The 27154-nt window shown below is 37.2% G+C and overlaps 1 protein-coding gene across 37 annotated transcripts in view; it reads left to right on the top strand.

Annotated features, from left to right (window-relative positions):
* Positions 1–27154, top strand: part of KCNMA1 (potassium calcium-activated channel subfamily M alpha 1) — a 485636-nt gene that overhangs the window by 432687 nt on the left and 25795 nt on the right. For 21 of the 37 annotated variants that reach the window (XM_062613040.1, XM_062613029.1, XM_062613154.1 and 18 more), the window contains 2 exons: positions 22749–22862; positions 26096–26226. In XM_062613040.1, the coding sequence (XP_062469024.1) occupies positions 22749–22862; positions 26096–26226 (245 nt within the window). Of the gene's footprint in view, positions 1–22748; positions 22863–23564; positions 23649–26095; positions 26227–27154 lie in introns of all 37 variants that reach the window. The other 16 variants (XM_062613051.1, XM_062613059.1, XM_062613013.1 and 13 more) reach the window with 1 other exon arrangement.

The following is a 27154-nucleotide window of genomic DNA, read 5'->3' as shown; positions in this document are numbered from 1 at the left end:
GCCTCTGCAAAACAGCTGCAAAGCAGTTATAAGCACCCTGGCAAAGACCATCAGTGTAAAAACAATCTTCTTCTCATCCCTGAAGGGTCTTTCATCTTATGCAGCTAAAGTCCTACCTTTGGTAAACCTATTAGGTGCTGCAGTAAATATTCCCCCTGGATCAAGCCCTGCTATAAATGTAGGTGTAGAAAGGATAGTGCTTTGGTCTGCAGTTTCCCTGTGAGCCTGATCTAGAGATAGTTTCCCCGCAAGGACTGTAAGAAGTAAAATTAAATTCAGTTTTTCCTCTTTAGACTCAAATCAGGAAACAGGAATTATGAGCCAAAAACCAGAGGCAGCAATGTTAACTTCTTGAGTATGGAAACATCTTGAAGATGGAATTTTTTTTTTTCTTAGAATTAGCAATAAAATTGTGGAATTTAATACCAGAATTAAATTGTACCAGGAAACTAAAAGTTTCAAATTTTCAAAGTCAGGTTGGATAGTTTCTTGGATAACAAGTAGATTTAGAGAAGAAGGAACTGTTTTTTCAATCTCATGAGTGTTTGAAGTTTCAATTCTGTGGCCTGGAAGTAATACAAATTTTAGAGTTCTTCCCTTAAAAATGTGTGAGACTGATTTGCTCACCCTATAATAACTTATAGTCATGATTAGGAAATTCATTGCACAAGTGGAAGACAAGCATGGAGGTTCTTGTTTTGATGATTTAGACCTGGATTTGAAATTTTGTATCTCAAAACCAAATGTGTACTTTCATTACCAGGCTTTTGGTGGATAACTCTCAGTCTCCTATCACGTATGTAATTGAAACCAATTGTCTCACCCCTTCTTCCCTTCCTTCCTGTTCTTGAGGAACAGTCTGAAAGAACTTCCTTGTTCTCCCTTTGCGCAGAGGTTAGTGATATTTCCAACACTTAACTGGTGTATTTTATTTCTGGGAGCAATGTAAGAATCTTGTACACCACTTGAACACTTGTCATTTTTTCATTCTTGATCCTTGGAGGTATTCAAGACCTGACTGCATAAAGCACTGAAGAACCTGCTCTAACCTCATAGCTGACCCTGCTTTGAGCAGGAAGTCAGACTAGAGACCCTCTGATGTCCCTTCCAGCCTGAATTATTCTGTGATTCTATAATATCCAGGTTGCTGCTGCAGCATAGCTCCTGTAGGTCATGAAGTGCAGACTGTGGCCATGGTCTAAATCCCTTCAGCGATATTCCATGTAGCTGATGCAGAGAAGCAGAGGCACAATAGATTATCACATACTTAGAAATTTTGGAAATTTCTTCAGTTAAATATCAGTGTGCATGTAAAAAAAAAGGTGACTCTTTAGCTTTTCTGAGGGAAAAGGGTGTAACATGAGGCAGGAAACCAGCCGCAAATTTTAGTTGCGAGCACTGAATATGGACAGTGCTTTTTCTTCTAAAACCAGTTGCTTCAGAAAATAATTATCTTCCTAATAAATTCTCTGCTTACAGTATCCACAGCTCCTGTATTAGTTGCATTGCTTTCAGTACAGTAAATTTTCTTGAAAGACCTTGAATACAATGGTTAGGCTGTCAGAAGCAATTAGATCAGTAGATAGCACAAACTTCACTGGAAATTATATCCACTGTGACATTTTTGTCTATGAAATGCAGCTTTAGCATATGGTGGACACAGCTATCATGACTGTTATATAAATCAGGTGATTCAAATTTTGCTGGTCAAGAAGCAGCATACTAGAATCACCTCACAGCTCTTTACTGGCAATTAAGTACCTTTATTTCCAGAGCAAGCTGCCATTTTACTTTTGCTTAAACATTTCTGCCTTATTTGACATAACAGTATTCTTAACACATCAGCTGGTACAAACCTTAAGTATTGCCAGTCTGAATTTTTCTAGATGTGAATGTATGATTTTGAATTCAGACATTCCTCACTACCAGCATCCTTTGAAAGACTGTTCTGTGCTGTTCTTTTATGTGACTTCTATTACTGATCACAGGAAACAATGACATTAGAAAATCTGGGTGTGTGTAAGAGTGTCAGTTGACCTTTGACAGGGTGTTGAAATGAGAAGAAACAAAACAAAATATGTGAACGGCCTGAGAAACATATGGACTAAGCTGTGAGTTTTTTGGTAAGGTGAATTAACAGTGTAATCTTACCTTTGCTATTCTAAGTAAATAGCTAGCATAATTCTATTGTCATTAAGCAGTGGAATCATATAAAAATGTGATACATCATTTAGGTTTATGCCTCTGGAAAAAGGGAAAAAAATACAGTCATTTAATTCACAGGTTATTGAATGCACAAGTATATTTCCAGATTTTACCTATAATTATTTCACTCCAGCATCAGACAAAATATGACATTAGTACAAGAAGTGCACCATAGAAAGCAGGATGCAAATTTATTAACCATCAGATAAGCCACAGTTATTGGCCAGTGCTGAAGTACAGGACCATATCTATAACACTTTTGTTCTAAGTTGGTAGCAGAAAAAGAACCCAAAGATTTTGGGATTTCATTCCCTTTTCACTACAGCCTCACCCTTGTCACCTACTTTAACACTGAAGTCATCTTCTTTCACTGAACCTTCTGTATCCATCCAAACATGCCTTTTCCAATCAAGGACATAGCATTGCACCAGCAACTGAACCCGGAACTGAGAAAAAAGGCCTTGTAAAAGAAGCAAGAGGTTGGACATATGACAGCAAGGCTCCTTGATAAAAAACTGTATGTCCACCAATTCCCAATGGATTAACTGCTGAAAGTCTACTGAATTAATCTAGTTTACATCAACAAAGGATTTTCTCATTACTAGTTCAAGATGAACTCAATACACACACAGCTGTTTTAATGCAGGAGCAGAATCTTTCTAGCGTCTCACAGTGTTAAAATATCCCCAGACTTTTGGACCAGTAGCATTAATTATCTGGATCTTCTGTAAGAGTATGTACTCTGGTCTGCTCTCCTTGAACCCTAACTGATGCTGCCAGAATTGCATCCTGATCTCCCGAAGAAATAAAAAACCCTCAAGAGTTCCAAGGCAAAGAAAAAAAAAATAAAAAATTCTGGACCAGAGCCATAAATGAACCTGGAGTATATAGGGCAGATGCTAGTAAACTGTCTATGTTGTCAAATCTATGTCTAGCAACACATGACAACAGCATGACTATACAAATCTGTGAATGAAAACAAGGTGCCTTCCTTAGAAGGAAAAGCTTACTAACTGTTCTGGAAGCATTTCCTGGTCTCCTTTCCATAAAATGTGTAATTCTGCTCAAAAAGAACAAGAAACTTTCAAAACAGATCTGTGTTCTTGAAAGCTTTCATGTTGAAAGGATTCTCATGGCTGTCTTCATTGAATATTTCAAAGCTGACTGGGCAACTCCTTAGACTTGCTAGACGTTGGTGTGCAGACTCTGATGTCCTGAAAATGAGGTTTTGGAACTCATCGATGCATTTTGTTGCCTTTATGAGACCTAGATTCCAAGGACAGAAAGGCCAAAGTGCATCCCACTGAAGCTGCAGCAAACTATTACTTGCATTAAGACATCTCAACTTCTGAGATACAAAATGCTTTAAAGTTGGAGCTTGGCCTGCCTCTTCAAAAAATGACCCATTGACTCAGTCAGAGGTCCTATTTGTACAAGGGAATTCCTGGTTTTATCTTGGAGTGCTGCTTATAGCTGTTGAGTGATTGTCTTCATAGAAAAGTTTGTAAAGAGGTATATTTGTGGTGGAGAAAAAAGGTCACTCTTAGGTAATGGAGATTTGGTTTATTATCCCTTGATCCTTCCTGATTCTTATTCTGTCCCCTCAAATACAAGGTGAGATTATTTTATCATTAATTATTTCAGAGAAAAGACAAGTTATGGCAGTTATACCTGAAGAGCTCCAGTAATTCTCCTTCATTCTGTTGACGTTTCCATCCTTTCTTCTTCAAGTAGCATTTAGTGACTGTTTCATTTTTCATGAATTTTGTATTTTCTTTCAGTCTTACACTGTGAGAATTTTGCTTGTTGTTTTACCCACCAGATGAACAGGGACCAACACAAAAAAATTTTTCAGTTCTAACTAAAAATCGTATTTTGCGTTCTTCCCCAAAAGCAGAAAGATAATTATACTTAACTGTTTAGAGATTTATAAATACTGTACCAGAGTAGCCTCTGGGTAGTAACTTCAGATGTCTAACTCAATACTTTTATTGGATAGTGATTTAGGTCTTACTTTGAGTCCTATATAATAAAAGCAGTACCTTTCATTAAAAAATGCTTACAAAACAATAAAGAAAAGCAATTTTACAGCTCCAAGCAGGTTTAAAGTATGGAAATGGGAGGCTTTATAGTTAACATTTTCTCCATGGACATTACAAGACAGATCACAGTAGATCAGGGTAGATGTATTTCAGCATAGTAACAATTGTAGCTGTTTTCTGAATGACTTCAACTTACGAGAATTTTCCCTTGGAACTCTATTTCAACACAAGAGATGTGTTTAGGGCCTTCATTTACAGTACTTATAATAGATCCTCGAACAAGAAAAAATAAAGTGAAAAAAATAAAGAGGGGATGAACTCCTTGGTGATACATCTCCTACACAATGGCAGGATTCTTCTGGGGAATAACCTATAAAACCAGTTAAACATACTCAGAATTTTACACACTGACTTTAAAGTGTAACAGATTACAGAAGCTAAAATAACCTTGTACAAGCTTAGTTTAATTTGATCCAGTTCCTTTAAAAATCACTTGTGACTTCACCATTATTTTTTGTTTGAGCTGGCTTAAACTTCAACTGAAAGGCCAGAACAGTTAGCCACTCAGTTTTACTCACTTTACTTCACAATCTGTTAATTCATTCTTAGTTTATTACAATTTTTGATGGACTTAATCTCACAATCTGCTGCAAGATATTTCTGAAATGAATTTGAGATCTACATTACTTTTTATTTTTTTTTTTGCAGGTAGTATATTCTTTTTCACCTCTAATCAATAATTTTCGATCAATTTATTTCTGAAATGTTAGCAAAAGAGAAGTAAAAGCAATAGTAGTATCAGGATTGGAAATGAGAGAAAATTCTTAAACAAAGGGAAAGGATACTGTCTAAGGTTAGCAAAGGTTTTATGTCATTTTCAGAGATCTGTGTGTTGTAGGAGATGTTTGTTATAAGTTCAAAACAATAGTTTTATTCCCAAGGAAGGGTTTATTAGTGAATGTTGAATCTTACTGCTCTTACTTTATGGTCATAAGGTGAAGTTTTAAAATTAAGATTTCAGAATATAGGGTTTGGTAATCATAAATGCAGTTACTTTTTAGACTGTTATGGAATTCAATATTCTATGACACTTCCAGTGCTGTTTCCTATGTTTAATTTGTTATATTACCTGAAAATGTAGAAATAAGGAGCCTCACTTTCACATACAGAAAATCAAACTCTGTTTAAGCCACCTAAATAATTTCAGAGTTTAAGGAGTTACTTAACCTCCATAGGGAAAGCATGTAAGTAAATGTAGAATATTAAATGTAGATGTAATATTAAAAATAAATAAATGAATGGTGCTGGCCAAAAGTCAAATACTTGGGATATTTTTAAGTGCTAAAGTGAGTTATGACACTAACTTTAATCTTTTCAACACTGAGATTCCTGTGTGCCTTAGCAAAACAGTGTAATTTAGGCTGTAGAATGCTTGTTATACTTAAAGATAGCTCAGAATTTCTTAAATCATATAGATATTTAGAAATTTTTTCTCCTAGACAACATAAATCCTACCAATCCCATTTGCAAAAATGGCAACTATTTTGCATTGACATCGGTTTGTCATTATTGATAGTTTAGTGTAGGGGTTACATCTGATTAAGGACAGTTTATTCTGTGTGGTTTTGAATGCTCCTTGTATTTTTGATAGCATCAGCCATTTTAAGTGACCAAAACTAATAATCTAATTAAAAAATATTTGGCTGATTGATTATTAACTAAATGAATTCTGAAATGTTTGTTGTAGTTATTTCATTCTTATTTTCTTAAAACAAAGGCTGACCATCCTGATTAATGAATTTAATAACTGGAAAATGAGATAAGGGTACCCTACATTTCCAGCACGTGTCACACATCACCATTTGCTCACAAAAAATCAAATTTTTGAAGATTAGGTCATTGTGAGAAATGACCCAGTATTAGCTTTTTGCAACTTGCACATAATTTCTTATTCTGCTGAACTAGATGGATCAGCTGATAGCTGTTATTTATTTTATGGTAGCACACTGTAGCTCTAGATGGGATTAAGAGCTTTTTGTCATAGTCCTGATATAAGGTCCTTTCCAACCCTAACGATTCTATGATTCTATGATATATACAAGAATAAAATACGGCCTTTGCCCTGGCAAGTTTCCAATCGGATGCCTTGCTTGTTCCAAAACTTATGTGCTCAGTGTTACACAGGTTAATAAATCTCTCTGATTTCACTAAAACCATCCACCGGTGTAAAGTCAGATTATGTGCAAGTCTTTGTAAGATTTGGGCTTAAACTAAAGAGGCTGGATGGGAGAGAGGCTGTTCACTTAACTTAGCTTCCTGTGATATAGAAGCCATCTACATTAGGGCCTTACTAGCCTTCCAGTCTTCACAAGAAACACTTGACAGAAAAGTTCCCATGCAGCACCATTTCCATTTCTTGTATTTTTCTTGCAGCTGGACACTAACATTAGCTGCCATAATTTACACACACAGAGAATAGTTTCCTGTCTCTCTTAAAGCTTTCCTAGGAGGAGAGAGAAACTATTAAAGAGGTTTTCAATTCTGTGGCTTATAAACTAAAAGTGTGTTGGGGCATGGCTAGAGAGATGCATTTCTTTAACAGAATTTCCCTGTATTTGAGAAATGCTGTAAGGTCCTAGTCCAAATACCTTCAAGCTTTCACAATTGTCTCTTTCTCCTCTTCTTTCATAATACCTTCTGCTACAGCCACGGAAAGATAAAACCAGGCCAAGGAGGTAGACAGTACAGTACATCAAGCACGTGATTTCACACTTAAACTATAACTATATTTAACCATCCCAAGACTGATAGAATTTCATGGTGCCTCTATTTTATTATTATTTGCTGTGCAACATCTTGAAAGCAAACCCCCTATTATGATGGTGTACTATTTTGTGCATTTCTGATGCTGAGGAATAAAAAAACCCCACTCTTTTTATGAGCATTAATTATACACCAGGCAAGGAAGCAATTGCCTCTATGTTATGAAATATTAAATCAAAATGCTTCCTGTTCCCAGATGTCCCAGAGATAAATACAGCAGTATTTTGAAGCCCCACTTGGAGCTGTTTTGCCTGCAAATTTATAGTTTTGTCTCCATTTTCAGAAAACCCTGTTTTATGTGAAGTATAGCACTCTTGGTAGTTTTTAAGGAGCAAACTCCTCTGGAGTTGCCTGTGTAGGCAACAACTCTTATGTAGATTGCACACAAGGGATCTGAAGTTGAAAGGCTCCTTTAAGATGACAAATGGGTTGAAAGTGTTATTGTCTTTGATTGCATGCCTTACATCATCTGTATGTAGGAACAAGAGAGCTATACTTTATCTTCAGCCATTTTATAAATATTTAAGTCCTTATAGTTGCCTAAAGATATTAAAGCATATTTTACAGTAGTTGGAATATAAATATTATATATAGCACAAGATACCAAAGTAGTTTAATGAATTCATAATTTTCTGTTCACTTTTATTGGAATGTGTTTTATGTTCCAAAACTTCCATTTAAAGAATAAAGGACCATTCTGCTCCCTGACAAGATGTGAGCCAACAGTGAATATTTTCAAGGTTGCTTTAAATGATGATATGGGACTTCAGTTAGCAAGAAGGAAGGGAACATGGGTGTTGGAATGTACTACACCAGTCTCTGTGGTTTAACTTTAAGAAAATGATTTCTGAAGAAACCATTTGGTTTTTAAGTCTTTAAGAAACTGTAAGGTGTTTTAGTTTTCTGCCTCTATATTTTTTAAAAGTTCTTCATTATAGAAGGAGATACATCTACAAATCTAATTATACAAGTTGTTTTTTTTTTAAATTTGAAGTTTAGTTTCTAAAATAACCAATCATAAAATCTTGTGACATTAAATATATAAAAGGTCTGTATTTCATGGTCCCTTGAATACAAAGGTATGTTGAGGTTATAGTCGTGAATCTTTCAAATTCCCATCAAATAAAAAAAAATCTTTTTAATATTTCACAGTTTCACTATTTCCCAGTAGAAGTCCATGCTGGGTAATGCTTGCTAATTACCCACAACAAAAGTAGACACATAATGCTGGTAAATTACCTGACCCTTTGCATTTTAATGAGACAACAAGGATTTCATGAAGCGATGTTGTTTCAGTGGTTAATGGTGTCAGCAATGTTGTAATTGTAGGCTGAGGCACATTAGCTGCACAACCACATGTAGGAAGGGTTTCTCTCAACAGGCCCTTTGGAGAATAGAATAGGGTATTATCATTAAGCCTATGTCATTTGCATGCTGCTAATCACTTACTTTATTATCTTGTGTATCCATTGTCTTTCTATAATTGCTCTTTAAATGAAAAGTAAAAATAGTTCCAATGCCCACGATACTTGTGATAGCATCTTGATTATGAAGATACTTTCAAGAAAATGGAACATATAGATAATATATTAGAGGATTACAAGATAGTTTGAAAGTTAAATACCATAGCAGGCAGCCTCATGAGCATAATTCTGGTATCTTTCTTTGCTTCAGTACGTATTGTTTGTTTAATAAATGGTTATTTATACGCATAAAGGTGGTTGGGTTTTTTTAAAAGACATACATGAATTCAGAGATCAATGTCACTGTTTCTGTGTTAGTGTAGAAGAGATACAAAACATCAGTATCCAGCAGATTCCACCAGTCTAATAAAGTTACAAGAGAAAACTAGGTTTTTTAGTTCTTTATTCTTTCCAGCTAAATCCTAGCCCTGTGATACCCATCGTAAAAGAGTAGAATCTAATATCTACTAGTGAGTTGCAGAACTACAACAGCTTTAGGTAAAAACTAGCAAAATACTTGGCACTCTTTTATCAAGACAGACCTGTTGATTTTAAAGTCTGACATGGTTAAATTTGAGGCAGTCCAGGCTTTCCATACTAGGCAGTCTCTAAAAACTTGGTAACTTCTGGTTATCAAGAACCTTCCAAACTTCAGTGTCTACTGAGCTGTACATGCAAACTGAGAGTCGGTACTGCTATGCTCCTTATAATGTGTTTTTGCAGAGGATCATCTCTCCTGACCTGCTGGTCACACTTTTTTTGATGCAGCCAAGGATTCAGTTGGCTTTATGGGCTGCAAGTGGACACTGCCAGCTCATGTTGAGATTCTCATCAACCAAAAGCCCCAAGTCCTTGTCCTCAAGGCTGCTCTCAATCTACTCTCCTCCCAGCCTGTATTTCTGCTTGGGATTGTCCTGATCCAGGTGCAGGACCTTGCACTTGGCCTTGTTGAGCTTCATGAGGTTTCCACAGGCCCACCTCTCAAGTCTGTCAAGGTCCCTCTGGATAGCATCCCTACCCTCCAGCATGTTGACTACACCACACAGCTTTGTGTTGTTGGCAAACTTGCTGAGGGTGCACTCAATCCACTGTCCATGCTGCCAACAAAGATTATAAAAAGTGCCAGTTTCAGTACTTATCCCTGAAGAACACCACTCATCACTGGACACTACTTGGACATCAAGCTGTGGACCACAGCTGTTTAAGTGCAACCATTCAGGCAGTTCCTTATCCACTGAGTGGTCCATCCATCAAATCCATGCCTCTCCAATTTAGTGACAAGTATGTTGTGTAGGATAGTGTCAATAACTTTGCAGAAGTCTAGGTCGATGATGTCAGTTGCTCTTCTGTTATCCACAAAGCTGCAACCCCATTGTAGAAGGCCACAAAATTTGTCAAGCATGATTTTCCCTTAGGGAAGCCATGTTGGCTACCACCAATCACCTCCTTATTTTCCATGTGACTTAGCATAATTTCCAGGAGGATCTTCTCCATGATCTTGCTGGGCCTTGAGGTGATACTGACTGGTCTGTAGTTCCCTGGGTTTTCCTCTTTTAAAAATGAGGTTTATAGTCCAGTTATATCCGTTGCCTGCCCCTTGCTACCAAATCTTCTCTAAGGTTCATAAAAAACAAGTTTTACCACAAAATCTTGGAAAAGATTCCTTGAAGTAGGAGTTTTTCAGATTTGAAGACTTATTTACAACATTTTCTTAGACATGTGGCATGTAATGTTTCCATTCTCAACTCCTCTTTAGTGTCTAGCTCCTACAGTAATTTTACTAAAAACTAAAGAAAATTGTAGGCTTTTTGTTTATAAATTTCATTATTAGGTGTGGATGAGCCTAGTATGATATCTAAAATTCATGAAAGGGAAGAAACGTTCTCATCTTTTTTCTTGTTAAACCATAGAGACCAAGTTGATAGCTAGCAATGTGGAAAGGACCTAGTGTTTCCTTCAGGTCTTCATGAGAGAATGGACTGGGGATTGACAATCTCTCTGCTCTCCCTTGCTGATCAGTGAAGGGAGACAGGGGACAGCAGTGCCTTTTCCTCATAGGTAATTCTCTTGACTTGTTTCTCCATAGAACTATCCTCAAGTGAGTCAAACCAGGAGCTACTCTTTGATAAGCAATGGGAAGTCTGTCAGGAGAAAAAGGCTGGGAAGTGCTTATGCAACATAGATTGTAATGCACATTTCAAAATACTCTCCCTGCAAGAGAGGGAAGTGACTCCACTTACTTGCTTGAAAAGTGCAACATTACTGTTTGTCTCCCAGGTTTCTCAACATCTAAGAATTTCATTATTATTAACTCATCAGTTAAATCTTCAGTTCATTTTTTGAGTGGCAATGTAAGCTCTTGTTTGTCTGGCTATATCTTCCATTTGGAGTGGGAGAGCTGTAGGCTGGATTAGGCAAAGAGGGTGCTTCTTAAAATTTTGAATATATTTTGAATTTTTATATTTTTTTAATTTATTTTATGGCAATATGCTTTCCCGTGTCAAATATAAATAAGTCTTAAAATTTTGTCTGCAGATTTATATTTCAAATTGGCCCTGCCCAAAACTACATCTGGAATATTTATTCTTAGCATCCTATCAAATAACACGAAATGAACTAAGGACACTCAGAAGTATTCAGAAACCCTAGTTGAAAGGACAGCTATTTCCACTGATATTGGTATTAATGCAATTCAAACAAGGAGGTAAACATTTTATTTTTTATCAACCAATTTAAATCTCCAATAAGTAATAATGGATAGAAAAGTTAATGTGTTAGTACATAGAGATTATGCCATTTAAAAATATTTAGATACATGAATGACAGTAAGTAGTCAACATAATGCTGAAAAACTAAAAAAAAAAACAAAACAAACCAACCCTGCTTGCTGGACATTTTCATTTTCAGTATGACTTTATTATGCACTAGATACCACAGCATTTATTTTATGTTGCCACTTAATTTTCACTACTTAAGGAACACCACGTTACATTTTACTGTTGTCATTGTCTTTACCAGCTTGGCTGCTAGTGTAATGAGTTTTGGATCCCATATAAGTAAAATAAATAAGGAGCTGGTGTAGAGACATTTCTGCTGGTGCTTCTTCAAATATAAAAAGACATTTGAACTATGACAGGCAGGCAAAAACCAAAACCCTTTTCAGCCAAGTCCAATAAAATAATGAGTCATTCTATCATGACAGTGAGTTACTTTTCTCTTTCTAAGACACATATTCACTAAGAAGGGAAAACAGTGAGCCAAAACAGTGCAAGCTGAGCAATGGAAAGTTCGTCTTTTTTTAAGAACAGGCAGTATCTCACTGGTTTTGTGTATACTTTTTTTCTTGATACTTTTGAACAAACTATTTATTTACACTTCTGACTGTGCTTTGGATATGCTTCCCCCTGGAATAGCTATCACGTTGCTTTCTGTCTTCTTGATTCTGGATTTTGTACTGATTGCAAAAGAAGTTTCCAAAATTTACAAATTGGGTGCTCCCAGTAGTGTCACTACTGTTCTTCATACAATTGTGTCTACACAAGCTTATTCAGAGGGTGGACATCTCTTTTAATGGAAGTACTTTCTGGAGGTACTTGCCTTCCTACTACTTCATCCTGCATAGCAGGGATGGTTTTCATACTGGCCAGCAATAACAGTAATTCTGAAATGCAAATAATTGTACTGATGGGATGATGTATATGTTTTGAAAATATACTGCAAACCCTAGAATGGCATTTCCTTATTCCTGTTACAAATTGGGCACCATATGTTATTTGCAAGGTTCAGATTAAACTGCAGCAGGGATGTAGTAAGCTATCTTTCTGGATCAGGAGGATTTTGTTTGAAGAAGTATACAGATGCTCCTTAGGCAATTATCATTCCTCACAGTGGTAATTACACCTGGTTGCAAGTGATTTATTGTGCTTTCTGTGGAAAAGTTGATTGGGATAGTGCTATGCAGACTGGCATAGCTCAAAACAACTCGATACTCATTTTCACACATGATATCTACTAACAAACACGCTACTCTGAAGTTGTGTATGTTACAGAAGGCAGTATTTGAGAGACAGAGCATGACTGATTTTTTTCACCCCTATTTATGGTTTTCAGTTTGGAGTTCTGGTAAAAAATGTTGGCTTGCAGAGAACCTTTGAGGTGTTGAAATCATTAATGCCAGAAGGAAATTCTTTATTAAAACTCTCTTTAAAAAATATATTCACATATGAACACAAAATCTGCATTCCTTTCCTCTGAGAATTTAATCAAACCTGAAGCTTTTAAATGACAAATTTAATCTTTGGGAATAACCTACATTCTGTCACTTGTACTTTTATGACAACTTGTCCATTAAAAAGTTGTGGCAAGATTTGGTTAAAATCTGGCAGGATTGGACATGAACAGAATATGCCCTCTAGTCGGCAGGCTTTGCCAAGAGTTGCTATTCTACAATATGGAGTAAGATGGAAGAGGAGCTTTTTGATACTTGCAAATAGATTGCAAGAAACGTGCAGGAGCCTATGGAGCATACCTGCCAGATAAATTAGAGGTGGTCTTGATCTGAATCCAACCTGCCTCAGAGCTCAGCTCTGGGAAACCAGTTCATATTTCTTTGATAAAATGAAGCCTTAACCTTCACAGTTAAATCTTTGATCCCCAAGACAGCCTTGAATGTGGGATTTTAGTTTTGACCCAGCCTATAGAGAACTTAATGACATTTTACCATAGGTTTCCAGCTCAGTTCCAGCTTGAGTAATTTACAAGTCTTATGGCATTGTTTAGCCCACACAGACCATGAAGTCGACCGTAAGTAAGTCCAAGTTGATGGAAAAACAATATTGCTAGAACAGAGTGACAGATGCTGATTATCACAAAATGTCTGTTTAAGCACTTTGAATGTATCAATTTCCTCACTGCACACACCTGAAATTTTTGTAGAAGTTATAAAGTAATTGTACTTAAAGATGTGGAATCATCTGCTAAAGAAATTGCTGGAATACACGTTGCAAATAATGACTGCTGTGGTTATTACTGTTGCAGCTCAGGGGAGCTATTCAGATGCCTCATTTATTTGAGCTTAATAGATTAAAAGTCCAAATTGAGTCTCATGATATAAACCTAATCAAATTCTAATCTGCATAATTTTTCCATAAGCAGCAATGGGAAATTTGTTTAATTTATGTTCCAGTACTTGCCAATCATGTGTTGGACAGCATTGTTATTTTTATTTATCAAAATATTTTATTGATTGCTTACTGTGGCATCTGGCTTTCCTTTTCCTTTTTCACTAAGGAAAAATTTACTTTATTTACTGTAATGTGGGATATAATGACATAATGTAGAGTCTTGCCTAACATGCCAATATATCATTTTTAATGGTGAGCTTTCCATTTTATTTGTCGTTATTGAATACCTGTCTCTCTGAACTAGGTAATATAGCTTAATTTATTGAGAAGTTTTATTCAGCATATTTATTTATTTTAGCTTGAGGTCTAAATATGCAAGGTTGACTAATGATTAAACTGAAAAGAATTTGTTATCATTTTACACTAAATTCTCTTAGCTGCAAACCTGCGCTACACTTAGATGCGATCAACTGGAAGTACCTAGTGTAGAAAGCTATTAAATGGTAAATTAAGAGTAGGGACAGTTAAAAAATGAAGTTTGTAATGAAAATGACTCAAATCCACAAGGATTATGATTTCTGATGTTGTTATGAATTTAAGAGTGTTCTGTAATAATTGCTGAATAAACACGTTACTATTTCTTCTCTCTCTTTCCAAGTATTTTTATCATTCTAGTGGTTCTTTCTGAACAAACTAAGAAAGAGAAAAAAAGAAAAATAAATGTGAGAAGTAGCCAAACTACTCTCTAGCACTTGGACAGTAGTATTAGGAGTAGGTGCTATACCCAGAGGTGCAATCCACCAGCAAAAATTGATAGTCACCAAGAGATGAATTTCCACTAGAACAAGAATTAAATTCTTTCCCAACAGGAGCAGAAAATGAGGTCCATGACATCAGAAAAAGGGGAGGGGGAGGGGGTAGAGAAAGAGGGGGAAGTAGAGCTTTGGAAAAACCAAAGATAACATTACAGTTACAAAACAAGACAAATCTAACAAATCCAAAGCAAGTGGTATATTGGAAGGAGTTAAAATATTGTCTTACCAGTTTGTAAAACCTAGCATAAAATTGTGAACATGTCCCAGGCAATAGGGTAAGTGTGAAGTAGTTTGGAAACCAATGTACTCTGCATTCTAGAAGTCCTTTGTCTTTTACTGTGTGTTGTCCTAGGTGTTTTCAATTAGAGAATTACCCAATAATACCTTTGGGTTTGGAGATGGCTCAGAAAATAGATGCTTAAAGAGAGCTACAGGGTGGTGCTAACTGCCAAGCAATAAAGTCCTGATGGCCTGTCCTTGTTGCACAGTGGAGAACCTGCAGAGAGTCTCAGTTTAATATTTAATTTCCCTTCTTGATAGCCTAGAAGCTTCAGGCAATTATCCTGGTTTCCTTGGCTGTAACCATTATGCCTGTCTGCATAGGTTTCTGTGATTTACTTTCCTCTGTGCCATATGGTGCTTTAAAAAATAAGAAATTATTTTCTGAAGTAGTTTTACACTTTCAGAATTGTTTGCTTATGTACTGAATCAGAAGCCACCGATGTACTCCTAGAATACATTTTACATTCCCAAGGCAGATGTGTATAGAACAAGATGGATGCATTGCATAACAGGAGTTCTAGTTCAACCTTGGCTTTATTGGCTGAAAAGAAACAAACAAACAAGCAAATACGATATATGAGGCCAAAGAAATCAACAACCTAGGCAAAAAGTTGCTTAGAGCTTTACAAAATTGCCGTAGCACTAAAAAAATACGGATGAAGACTCAAAAAAAAAAAATTTAATTCTGTTTTCCCTTTATGAAATATAAAAATTAAATTCAGCATAACTGTGCTTGATTCCACTGAGAGCGGGAAGTTCTTGTCAGACTAATACTGGCTGGGAATATTTACTGTATAGAGAAATAAATTTTCTATTCCAGCAGACATGAGAGAAGTGCTGTGGCTAGTAACTGCATATTGTCTCACTTTAGGTGAGTAAAACAGTAAGAAGAAAACACCAAAGCTATGCTCTGCAAAGCCTTAGTAAAGAAAGCCCATTTGTTTTGGTAGGTTTGGATTGTGTAATCTTGTGGTGAACTTCAGCAGAGCTATCATTTGGGTAATTACCCCATGAGATTTGGTGGGAACAAAAAAAACAAAGCACAACACAAAAAATAAAACAAACCCAAACCAAACAAAAAAAAAAAAACAACAAAAAACAAACAAAAAACCCACCCAAACCTCCCAAAAAAACAAAAACAAAAACCAAAACACCAAATCCCCCAAAATCACAGGCAGCTTTCTTGGGAGGAAGATGGCAGCTTGTTCTCTGTAACAGTGTCTGTCAACAATAAGTGCTCCAGGGGTTGCTCAAGGGTTCATTCCAGTCCCAAAGCACTGAAAGTTTTTTAATGATTGAGAAAGCTATCCTTCTTCATCCTCCACTCTCTGCAGATTTATCTTGGCCTGTGTTTGAGCGCCAAGCATCTTTGAAGATGCTGTGGCCTCTTGAGAGAGGTAGGTGCTTACCCAGTCACATCTGCTGTCCACATTCCTCTCCTTTTCCAGAGATTTAGAGATAATCTCTAAGAGAATTTTAGATCTTCAGTCACAAATTACAGCAAAAGTCAGAACTGAAACCAGAATTTAGGTTTTCCAGGTCCTGAAGCCAAGCTACAACTCTCTGTTTCAGACCACATGGGACATCGAAGCTAGAATTGTTTCTAAATTGAATGGTTGTAACAGATTCCCATGAATGTCAGCAGCTCTTTAGCTGCATGACTGCTGCTGAACTTTCCAGGTATACCCAAGTGGCTGTACTTTGGAGAATAACAGTATAGTCTATCATTCAATTGAATTCACTGGAATATTAATGGACATTGTCAGCAAACAGTAGCAAAGGGATATAGCTGTGAGGTCCTTTTGTAAGAAAGAGAATTATTTCATTTCGGTTGGCTCTGCTTAATGAAAATCCTTGTTCCATATTCCTGCATGATAACTTGGGGGAATGTTCAGCAGTTTACCACCTGTGTATTGTTCATATACGCTCAAAATATGATTGTTGTTTCATGCTTCTTAGATGAGCCAGAGCTAGTTAGTAGTATGTATGCTTTTAAAGTTATATTTTTGAGGACTTCAGTGCGTACATTACCCTGAGAATCCCATGGCACCTTTCTATAGAACAGTACTATTTAAAGGGCACTATCAATTTACATGGCACTTTAATGACAAGGCCACAACCTTTAGGTCTGCCAAGTGGATTTTCAGTTTGGGAAAACGCATTCTGCCTGCATAGTTTCGGTTTAGTAAAACATGCAGCTTTGAAAGGGAAGGGAGGCGAAAAGGAAAGGGGCAGAGGGGAAGGTGAAGAGGATCAAAAGGATCCATTATGATCTTTTAGATCAGAAGACACTTTGTAAATGTAACATAAAAATCTGGTTTGAGAATATGTCCCTTCTCTTAGTGAAGTTAGTGGAACAGAAACAGTACATATCAAAGAGCCAAATTTGTTTCTGCGTTAAAACCCCAGGAAACCTTTATTGCCCCATATTGCTATGTAGAGCAAACCTTCCTGTGTCTCATGAGATGTCACTCACTCATGTGAACAAGCACAACCAGCAAATCACTTGGCCATCAGGCCAGTCACTCCAACCAACAGGTGAGCAGGGCAAACTGTAATTACAGCCAGTGCTTTCAGTGGACAGAAGGCATGTTAAGCCATGCCAGCATTCCTTGATTTTGAACTTCATCTCAGGGCCAATGGGTCTCTCAGAATACACGCACGTTAATGCTGAACCATAGTTAGTGTCCTCCTGAGTTCCTGAGAGGAACACAGATCAACCTGGCACAGGAGGCACATCTCTCACAAAAGCCCAGTACTGCTCATTGCTTTGTAGGTGGTATTTTGTAAGAGACAAGGAGGGCTCACAGCCAGCTGGGCCTGCTGAGCTGTGAGATGGGCAGCATCTGGATCCCCAGTAACTCTTCCAAAAGAACTTGCCTTCTTGTGGGGAGGAAGTTTCCACAATTTTCTCCTTCCACAAAGATGAGACATCTTAAAGAGGTAGAATCTTTCCGCTAATGCAGTTGTTTGGTTGTTTCACCTACTTGTGTGGGCAGTAGTATCCCAGAGGGAGCCAGGAAATACTTCCTTGCACAGAATCAAGACACTGAACCTGCTGCTTTCTGCAGAGAACTGCAGAAGGCTCAAATTCCTTCAGAGCAGGTAGCAGAGTTAGGGCACTGAAGTCCCTGCCTCTCAAAGAGGCAGGCTGCTGCTGGGAGGGAAGCAGTAACTCCCAGTTGCCAGTCCTCGCTGATTTTGAGCATATCAGAAGCCTAAAGCCTGTATTCCTCTCAGAGGCATGATATAGTTAATCCACTGTTAGGCAGCATCTTGTTTCAGAGAGGGACAGGTACTTGTTACCTCCTGTTAAGTCTGAGCCATTCTGTCATTTGATAAGGGAGGCCTTATCACTCTACAGCTACCTGAAAGGTGGTTGTAGTGAGGTACCCCTCTCTTCTCCCAAGTAACAAATGGTAGAAATAAGAGAAAATAACCCCAAGTAGCACCAGGTCTAGATTAGGTATCAGCGATAATCTCTTCACTGAAGGGTTTGCCAAGTGTTGGAACAGGCTGCCCAGGGCAGTGCTTGAGTCACCATCCCTGGAGGTGTTTAAAAGATGTGTAGATGTGGCATTTAGGGACATTCCTGTGAGGGTGGTGAGGCACTGGAATGGGTTGCCCAGGGAGGTTGTGAATGCTCCATCCCTGTCAGTGTTCAAGACCAGGTTGGACGAGGCCTTGGGTGATATGGTTTAGTGTGAGGTGTCCCTGGCCATGGCAGGGGGGTTGGAAGTAGATGATCTTAAGGTGCTTTCCAACCCTAACTATTCTATGATTCTATGATTCTATGGTTTAGTGGTGGACTTGGTAGTGCTACATTAACAGTTGGGTTTGATGATCTTAAAGGTCTTTTCCAACCTAAACAATTCTATGATTCTGTGTTGTGGTGGTTATCACTATAGCCAATGGTTGTGGATTGATCCTGGCTGGCAAGTATGCTCCAACGCAGTCACTTCCTAACTTCCCCGCAGTGGGATGGGGTAGAGAAGCGAGGGAAAAAGTGAGAAAAACCTCACAGGCTAAGGGTTTTTTTTAAGAGTTTAATAAGCGATGAGGCAAAAAAAACAACAAGCCACAAAAAAACCCAAGTGATGCAAAGACAATCACTTGCCCACTACAGCAATTTAGTATTGGATGTAGTGGCTGCAGGAGCTGATAGGATTCTGCTGCACCTTACCTCCTACTTGTTGGCAAAGAGAATTCCCTTCATCAGAAGGCCCTCACTGTCACTGTATTTCCATATGCAAGAACTGTGGTTAAGCTTGCAGAGGCCATTTGAATTTTACTGTTGAGGCTGATCCTGTTAAGCAATTGAAGCCACAGCTCCCTCAGTTGTTTGTTGAACAAGGAGACACTGTGGTTATAAGATCACAACTATCAGCCCTGTTTTACGATTTTTATGAGTGCTAATGGAACAAGGTTTGGGGACTGAAGGAGAAAATGGAATATGAAAAGGAAAATGAAAAGAGGCTGTGAGGAAAGCATGTCATTTCTAAATGAATGCTCTGTGCAGAGGAATTGAATCTTTTCACAGCTGAAAATGGATCTTAAATCTGATGCCTTAGCTTGTTTCAGCTTCTGTAATGAAATAGAGTTTTCCTAATACCCTGTGACCTGAATTTCTCCCTGCTTTATGGGTGCTATTCCTTGACGTACAAACCCATGTTTTCTCAAGTCAGCACTTGATGATGGATGTCAAAATACAGGTCATGTATTATGCATATAGCATTACCGATTTAAGGTGTTTACTTGTCAAGTTGAAGAAATTCAGAAATGTCACATTCACTGAATCTGCACAGCTGTCACTTGTAGTTTTTCATGCCTTTAAACCAAAGTTCTGATAAAGCAGGTTAGTTTTCCTGCACTTTTTTTCCTTCTCTCTCTCTCCTGGAGGAAAAAAAGGGTCCCTATGTATAGAATTTATGTTGTGACTTGGGAGCAGGAATGTGGCCTGAAGGTGTACGATGCTTTGTGACTCCAAATGTGGGCACACTAAATCCCCAAGTACTCCTATTTTCCTTTATCTGAAAATATTCCAAGATTTTTATATTTTTAAAAGTGGATTTGTAGGGGTGTCTGAATTAAGTTCAGGCAAGGAAATTAAATTAAAATAGCAAATATTTTTCACATCTTCCAAGACCATAGGATAAAAAATATCAAGGCATGAGTCTATTTTTCATTCAAGGAGAAAACAAAATCCCTTTAACATGCTTCTTGCATTTCAGACTGAATGCACTATGTGTGCAGTGTGCAATTACAGAGCTCCTGACAGTCTGTCTAACAGAAATGCCACATTTACTTCCATCTTCTAACACCATCCTAGAAAGAAATATATTTGAAGGGCTAGGAGAGGTGGCTACAAATAGCCTTCAATGGAGAGTATGCATGTGTGTGCATCTCTCTGTGTGCACATTTCAGTAGCAGGAAGGCAAGAAAGATTTACACATATAGATGCAGTTATGCCAACTTTCTTCAATTTGGTTTCACCTAGTAGGAAAATACTGATGTGGTCTTAACATCTGAAGAGCCTGATTCACTAAAAGATATTTTAGGGACTGCATCCTGCAATGGGGAGAGAAAAGCCTTCAGGAAAAAGAGGGAAGCAGGGCCTCTAAGGGTGCTCCCAGCAGTACAACCCCTAGGGCACATGGGAAAAAGATTAGTTTGCTCTTGGATAAGTGAACATAAAAAGTCTTACTGTTGCTGTTTTGACTTGTAATTTTGCAGAGGACCCAACTGGGCCTGCCACTTTAACTGCCCAAGACATGACATGTGGTGCCTGAAGGAACTCCATTAGACTCTCTGTGTCTGAGAAATCCTAGGCTCTGCCGTGCAGAAGTAAGCATTCAAAGAGCCAATACAGCTGTCAGTCACAGTGCCCAGCACAAGGAAACATCTGCAAACCTAGACCATTTGGGAATGCAGCCCACTATCACCATGCCAGTCTAATTCAATTATTTTCAGCACAAGGGGTAGTATTAAATGATGGACATCAAATTGCCAACATTTCCAGTTGTCTCTAAAAAATCTGCTTTCTAAAGATTTTATATGCACTGGTAATATTAAATAGAATTGCTTTGCTGTCTTAGGTTTACTTATGGTGGTGTCTTTGTCTTGCAAGCTGTTGAAGATACCACATCGACTTCTTTTCTCTTAAGAAATTTCTTCACAGACTTTTCACTCCGTTTTTACTTATCCTGTTCTTACAGTCCTCATGTTGTATCTAGCTTTCACATGACAGTCAGAAAGAAATTCATAATGCTACCTTCTGGAGGGTCTCTCTTCTCAGTGGTTCTTTCTAATTTTATTACTTATATATTTTATAGTTTTCTTGATGAGGGGCAGTTTAAAAGTGATGGTAATTCAACAGGAAATGAACCATAAATCTCTCAGACATTATGAAACTAGTACCACATGTCAACAACTACAGTTTAGTTTAGAGATTTCCTGGTTTGTAAATTAGTCCTTAAACTGAAGAAAGGTAAAATAGATAGATAATACCATATCATCTTCTTCTCAATTCAGTAGCAAATGAATGCATCAATTAATTTAACACAATGAAACAGTTTCCATACTGCAAGAAGATAATGAAGTTATATCAGAAGTTAATTTGGCTGTGATTAATTTGAATTGGTATATGGAGAATTCAAAACTATTTCAGACCAGTAATGACAGAGGATCAAAAGTCTGTCCCTGGATGATGTCGGGTGTGAAATCAAATAACTCAGTAATAATGTGGCAAAAAAGAATACTTTCTCAGAAATGTGTGTTTTACAGTGAGCTTGGCTCAATCCTATTCCAAGCAGACAAATATTTGCTTAAAAATACTGCCTTGACATTGATCCATGTGAAACTCTAAAGTCAAACTCTATCTTTACCATCACTTCTGCAATAATGACATTAAATAAACATGCTTTCTGCAGCTTTAATGGACAAGGGAGATGGAATGCATTAGTCTCAACTGTGAATTTCCAGTCCAACTGTTGCATGGGCTTTTGTGTAACTGTCTATTTTTCAGTACTTACAATCAAACTCCAAAGGGCTTTGCCTGCATATTTTTTACTTAAAAAAAAAAAAAAGTGTCAAGAGCACCATTTCAAACTGTGTAGAAAATCAGGATGAAAACAGAGTCTTTTTTAGAGATGAACCTTGCTGCTCTCCAGATCTCTTTTTTCCCTTTGAGTGCCTGCCAATATATTTCCTCTGCCACCTCTGTTTTCTTTACATCCCCAAAGGTATAAAACTCTTTCTAGTTTCTTTGCAAGCATTCCTCTTACATACATTTTGAAAACCTTTTTCTTTCTATCTAATACTTTTTTGTTTTTTTTTTTTTTTGTTAAAATGGGCCCTTCCATCCCAGTATTCCTATAATTGTAATCCTTATAAAAATGAGTATTATGGTACACCTGAAAAGAAAAAAAAAAAAACCAACAACTATGTATGGGTTCTATTGCTCCTGGAAAACAGTTAGAAAATTTTAAATCCTGCATGTTGATTAAACCTAAAATCTGCCAATAAAAGCAAACTGTTCCTTGTGGTCATACTACTGTTTATAAACAATACTCTTTCTTTAAAATGTTAATCAAGGTTTAAGAAAAGGTGCTTGTTTCAGGATTATTTAAAATACAAATAGGACAAAATTAAACCACTCTAATAGTGAAGTCTTTATTTTTTGCTTATATTTAAGTAATCATTACTCTTTCCACTTTGCATGTTTTGATACAAAAGGCTACCTAGGATAATAAAATAAATTTCAGTTTCTCCATTAGCTACCAAATATCTTACAGTAGAAATGACCTGCATATTTGTGAAGTATTATGCTTTGAAGAAATAATTGTTGAAAATTAAGTAAAGTTCAGTTTAAAATAAATTTTTTTTTGCTACACTTTTCTGGGGGAAAAAAATATAGAGAATTCCCTGTTGGTGGGGATTTTTTTAATATAATTTGTGCTATGTAAATATTTTCCTTTTTTTTTTTTTTTCATTTAGGCTTTACACCCCCTGGGATGGATAGGTCATCTCCAGACAACAGTCCAGTCCATGGCCTTTTACGTCAACCCTCCATTACAACAGGAGCCAACATCCCTATTATAACAGAGCTAGGTAAGGAAAGCTAGTGTTTACCCTTTCATATGTATTCTGGTATCTATTCCCACTTTTCTTGTTATGCAGTCTCAGGAAAGTTACCTATACTGTATCTTATGCTACTGTTTTCTCTTCTGATAACTATTTTGAATTACTCTCTCTAACAAAAGATTAGTAACAGTTGTTTCACTTTTTGTTTGAATTAATGAAATATCGTTCTCTCATTCCTTTGGGTTTTCTCCATTTTCCTAAATAAACACTCTATCAGAGATGCTTTTTACGTAGTGGAACAAATAAGCAGAGGTATTTGGGCTAAGGTTAGAAAAGAAAAAAAACACAATAAGTATGAACAGACATTTCCTGTGCATTTAATCAATAGTAAGAGGCCATTTGTTTACTTCTTCATGGTCCAGAACTGTTTAATCATGTGTAACCAAACTCTGTATAATAGCATGAGACATTTTACTCCTGAGAATACGATGATGGTAGGTAACCAGGCTCTGATTTCCACTCTAGCTGTGGGTATTTATGTTGTCAAGTGGTGTGATGTGAAGTGCAGAAGCTGTTCTGTTTTTTTCATGGCAAATACAAACTTGATTTGTGGTCCTTTGTCCTTTTATTTTCTTTTTCAGTTTTATTTTTTAGAGCCTTACCTGTCTTTTTCCCTTACTTTATTCTCTTTCTGTACTTTCTTTTCCCCCTAAATACTTTACTTATTAGCTAAGCCTGGCAAACTTCTGCCTTTGGTTTCAATCAGTCAGGAAAAAAACAGTGGAACCCACATTCTAATGATAACTGAACTGGGTAAGAGTGCCTTTTTCCTTCACATCACTGTCTTATTTTCTGTTGTTGTTCTTACTGTCATCAGCTTTTCCTTTATTTATCTGGCTGTATCAGAGGGGCTACCCTCATGGCACTGCTTTGAATGTGTTTTATTTGTGGTTCTGGTTGAAATTGACTGTCGTGTTCTGGCCTTTCTTAATGATTTTTTTTTCACGCAGCATCAGTAAACCTTTGATCACACTCGTCTGACCTGCCGGCTGTTTCCATAGCACCTTCTCACCAATTCATTTTCTTTGGCCTGGGTCCCCACCTCCTGGGCCTTCCCTCCCCCTCCACCAATTTTTCTCTCTCTCTTTCTTTTTCTCTTTTTGTTACCTCAGCCTGTTGTCAGTTTGGTGGACATACCTTAGCAATTCCACAGGAAGTCCAAGAAGAAATAAAAGATATCAGAACACACACCCCCAGCATCATATTTTCCCTTAAGCTATTTGTTTGTTTATTGTGGGAAGTAGGCCTTTTCTCAGAAGCTCAAGTTTTGAAGCTGTAGAAAAGCAGACAAGCTTCTGTGTTGCTCCCTCTCAATAAAGAGAGCTTTCACCAGCTTTTGTGAGCAGTGTTTGATGAGCATTTCCTGTGACGCAGCACCATATGTTTGAGCCTACCTCACCTAGCCCAGAGATTTTAAGTAGAAATCCTAGAGCGCTAACTTGCATCAGAAAGATAAAGATATTGAGGATAAGATCACACATGCAGAATTCACATTAGGTTTGTAGCAGCTTGGAAACTGACACCACGCATGGCTAGCAAGCTAGCATCAAAGTCAGGTATTGCTATGCCAGATATAAGTGGAAACAAATGCTACAATAGTGCCTACTGTCAACTAGCACATTAAACTAAGGCACAAGCTCTTCAAAAAGTACATTTTGAAATGATACATCAGACTCTTGAATACTATTTTGCTCAAGAATTTGGAGAATAAATTGATAGCCATTGTACAAAGAAAGGAATATCATGGATATTGGTGTTTGCTACAATGAAATTGTTCTGACTCCTGGGGCAGAACAATTCTCCATTTACAATGCTGAAGTGCTATGTTTTTATGTTTACATCAGGGAGTGGGGAGGCAGGAATTTTAAATCCTACTTCAACTCAGGTCCTGACTAAATGATCACGTACAAGTACTGTCTCAATAGTGCTCTAGATGGAAACTTAACAATTCTCATCTCTATTAGGCAGCTATTTGTGAGACTTTATCTCTGGTTACTCATGTTTTGTAAGCTAAGCACTGTAAGCACAGTAATATATACAGGTTGGAAAAGGAGTGGATAGAAAATTAAACTATATAGGAAGGAAGATATGAATAGAAGGCAAAAGGATTTCTAACCTAAGAAGTCCAGAGCTGAAACCAGATCAAATTAAAGGCAGCTCTCATGTTGTTTTCAAAGCTCACTGGCTGGTTCAGGAGATGTGTTCACATGGGAATCAGAACACAGTCAACGTGTGCAGCTTCAAATGCTGAAAAAGTTTTTAATTTGCTTTCTTTGCATGGGAACTGAAATTAATTTGTCATTTAATAAGTTAAAGGGTATTTCAATGGCATAACTAAGCAGTCTGTGCTTTCATGTCTGAGGAGGACTAATATGGGAATGAAGTATTAAATGAAATATGATACACTTGATACACTGATATCAAGGAAACAAATGTTTTCAATGGAATGAGATGTAAGCAGAGAGCTTAACTGTGACAATGAAATCCCAGAGCAAGTCTAAATGACAAATATTACTTTATTTGGACTTTTTCTTTAAAACAGTAGATTCACACTGGCTAATGCAGAATTTGTGGCTCGGGAACTGAAGTTATAGAGACAAATATTTAAACAAAAGGCAGTGCTGCAAGAAAATAGCTGGAGTATTGCTCATTCTTTCAGATAGATGCATGTTAACAGGACAGTTTATCCTCTTTTGAGCTGTAAGTGCGTTAACACCACCCCAGTAAGAATCAGAGCACCATATTTAACAGGTGCCTGTGGGCTATAGCAGAGTTTTACAGACAGCCTTTATTTTACAATGGGGTTCTTACTTGCTATCTTGTGATAACATTTCACTGTACATGTATACAGCCTTAGCTACTGTATTCAGCCAATACCAAGATTGTCTCAATATATAAAAGCGCATCATGTATCTCATTTTGAGTGCAGGCAGTTGGTGCTGTGAAGCTACTTTTATGGCAAAGAGGTAGTCACTTCCTAAGAACAGGAGAGTCATTTCTTACAAGCAAGATAATAATCAACAGATTTTTAAATGCACATTTTCACATCCATCTTGATTTCATTTTCAGTGACGTCAAAGGCACAAGTCTGTGTTTCCAGACATATGCTGTTTCTTTTTCTTTCTGACTGTGTAATGTGTAAGGTCACATGCTTGTGATCCAGAAGCACCTTATGATTTGATTTTTATGATTATTTTCAGTAAATGATTCAAATGTTCAGTTCTTGGACCAAGATGATGATGATGATCCAGACACAGAACTGTATCTCACGCAGCCATTTGCATGTGGAACCGCATTTGCTGTCAGTGTGTTGGACTCTCTCATGAGCGCAGTAAGCAGACAAAACCTTTTTCATTCCCTTACATCAGACTTATTGTGAAAAAGTATGAAAGTGTAGTCCATATTCCACTGGATGTTGGGAAAAGACACTTTTCTCTTAGATGTCAAGAGAATTTCAGAGCCTAAACTTGGCTATTTTTTGGTTGGACACGGAGACCTTATAACAACTGAGGTATATAAGACAAACATGAGTCCACAATTTTAAAATCAAAAAGTCTCATGTCAGGCTTTAGAGTATAATATTTTCCAAAAATGTTGTCTCTTCCTCCTGAGAACCAGACCCAAATTCAGTGTGTTAGTCCCTATTCTTACCATTTATCTCAGACAGCGTCAACCATGTTTTAAGCTTTTAATTTCCTCTAGCCATGAGCAATGCTGGGAGTATGGGCACTGGGTGACAGTGATAGAGCTTTATGAAAGCCATTGTACACGTCACATGAACTCTACTTGTGTGAAGAGAGGTTATGTATCTTTCTGACACGAGTTGTCCTGTGAATCAAAACGTAAGTGCATGGCAGAAGCTGCAGATGGTGGCCTTTGGTTACATTTACATTAGGCTTTTTGGTTTGCATTCACAGTACAGTTTCAAAGCAAACGCCACAGTCATACTCCTTTTTATCCTCCCTTGCTTCATACTGGTTAAGTTTTCAAACCAGTCTTGTGCCATGCTAGATGTAGGAAGAACATAGTCTTCTAAAAATCTGAGCATAGGCTCTCCAAGGAATAATATTCTATAGTGCTGGGAATCATCTGCAATAAACCCCATACAGTATTAAGAAATGAGTAAACAGATTTCCTTGAAAGAGCAAAGTCTGACCTTCACCTAAATTCAGAATGAAGCTTTTTGCTTTTAAGAAAAAATGATAATGATCTTTATTATTTAATATTAATATTTCATATTTATGTATCTGTATTTTATA

This window comes from Pezoporus occidentalis, unplaced genomic scaffold (genome assembly GCF_034315485.1).
Source record: "Pezoporus occidentalis ecotype Australia unplaced genomic scaffold, CSIRO_AGI_Poc_V1 ctg101, whole genome shotgun sequence".
NCBI classification, from domain to species: Eukaryota; Metazoa; Chordata; class Aves; order Psittaciformes; family Psittacidae; genus Pezoporus; species Pezoporus occidentalis.
This window is presented reverse-complemented; position numbering and strand designations above follow the sequence as displayed.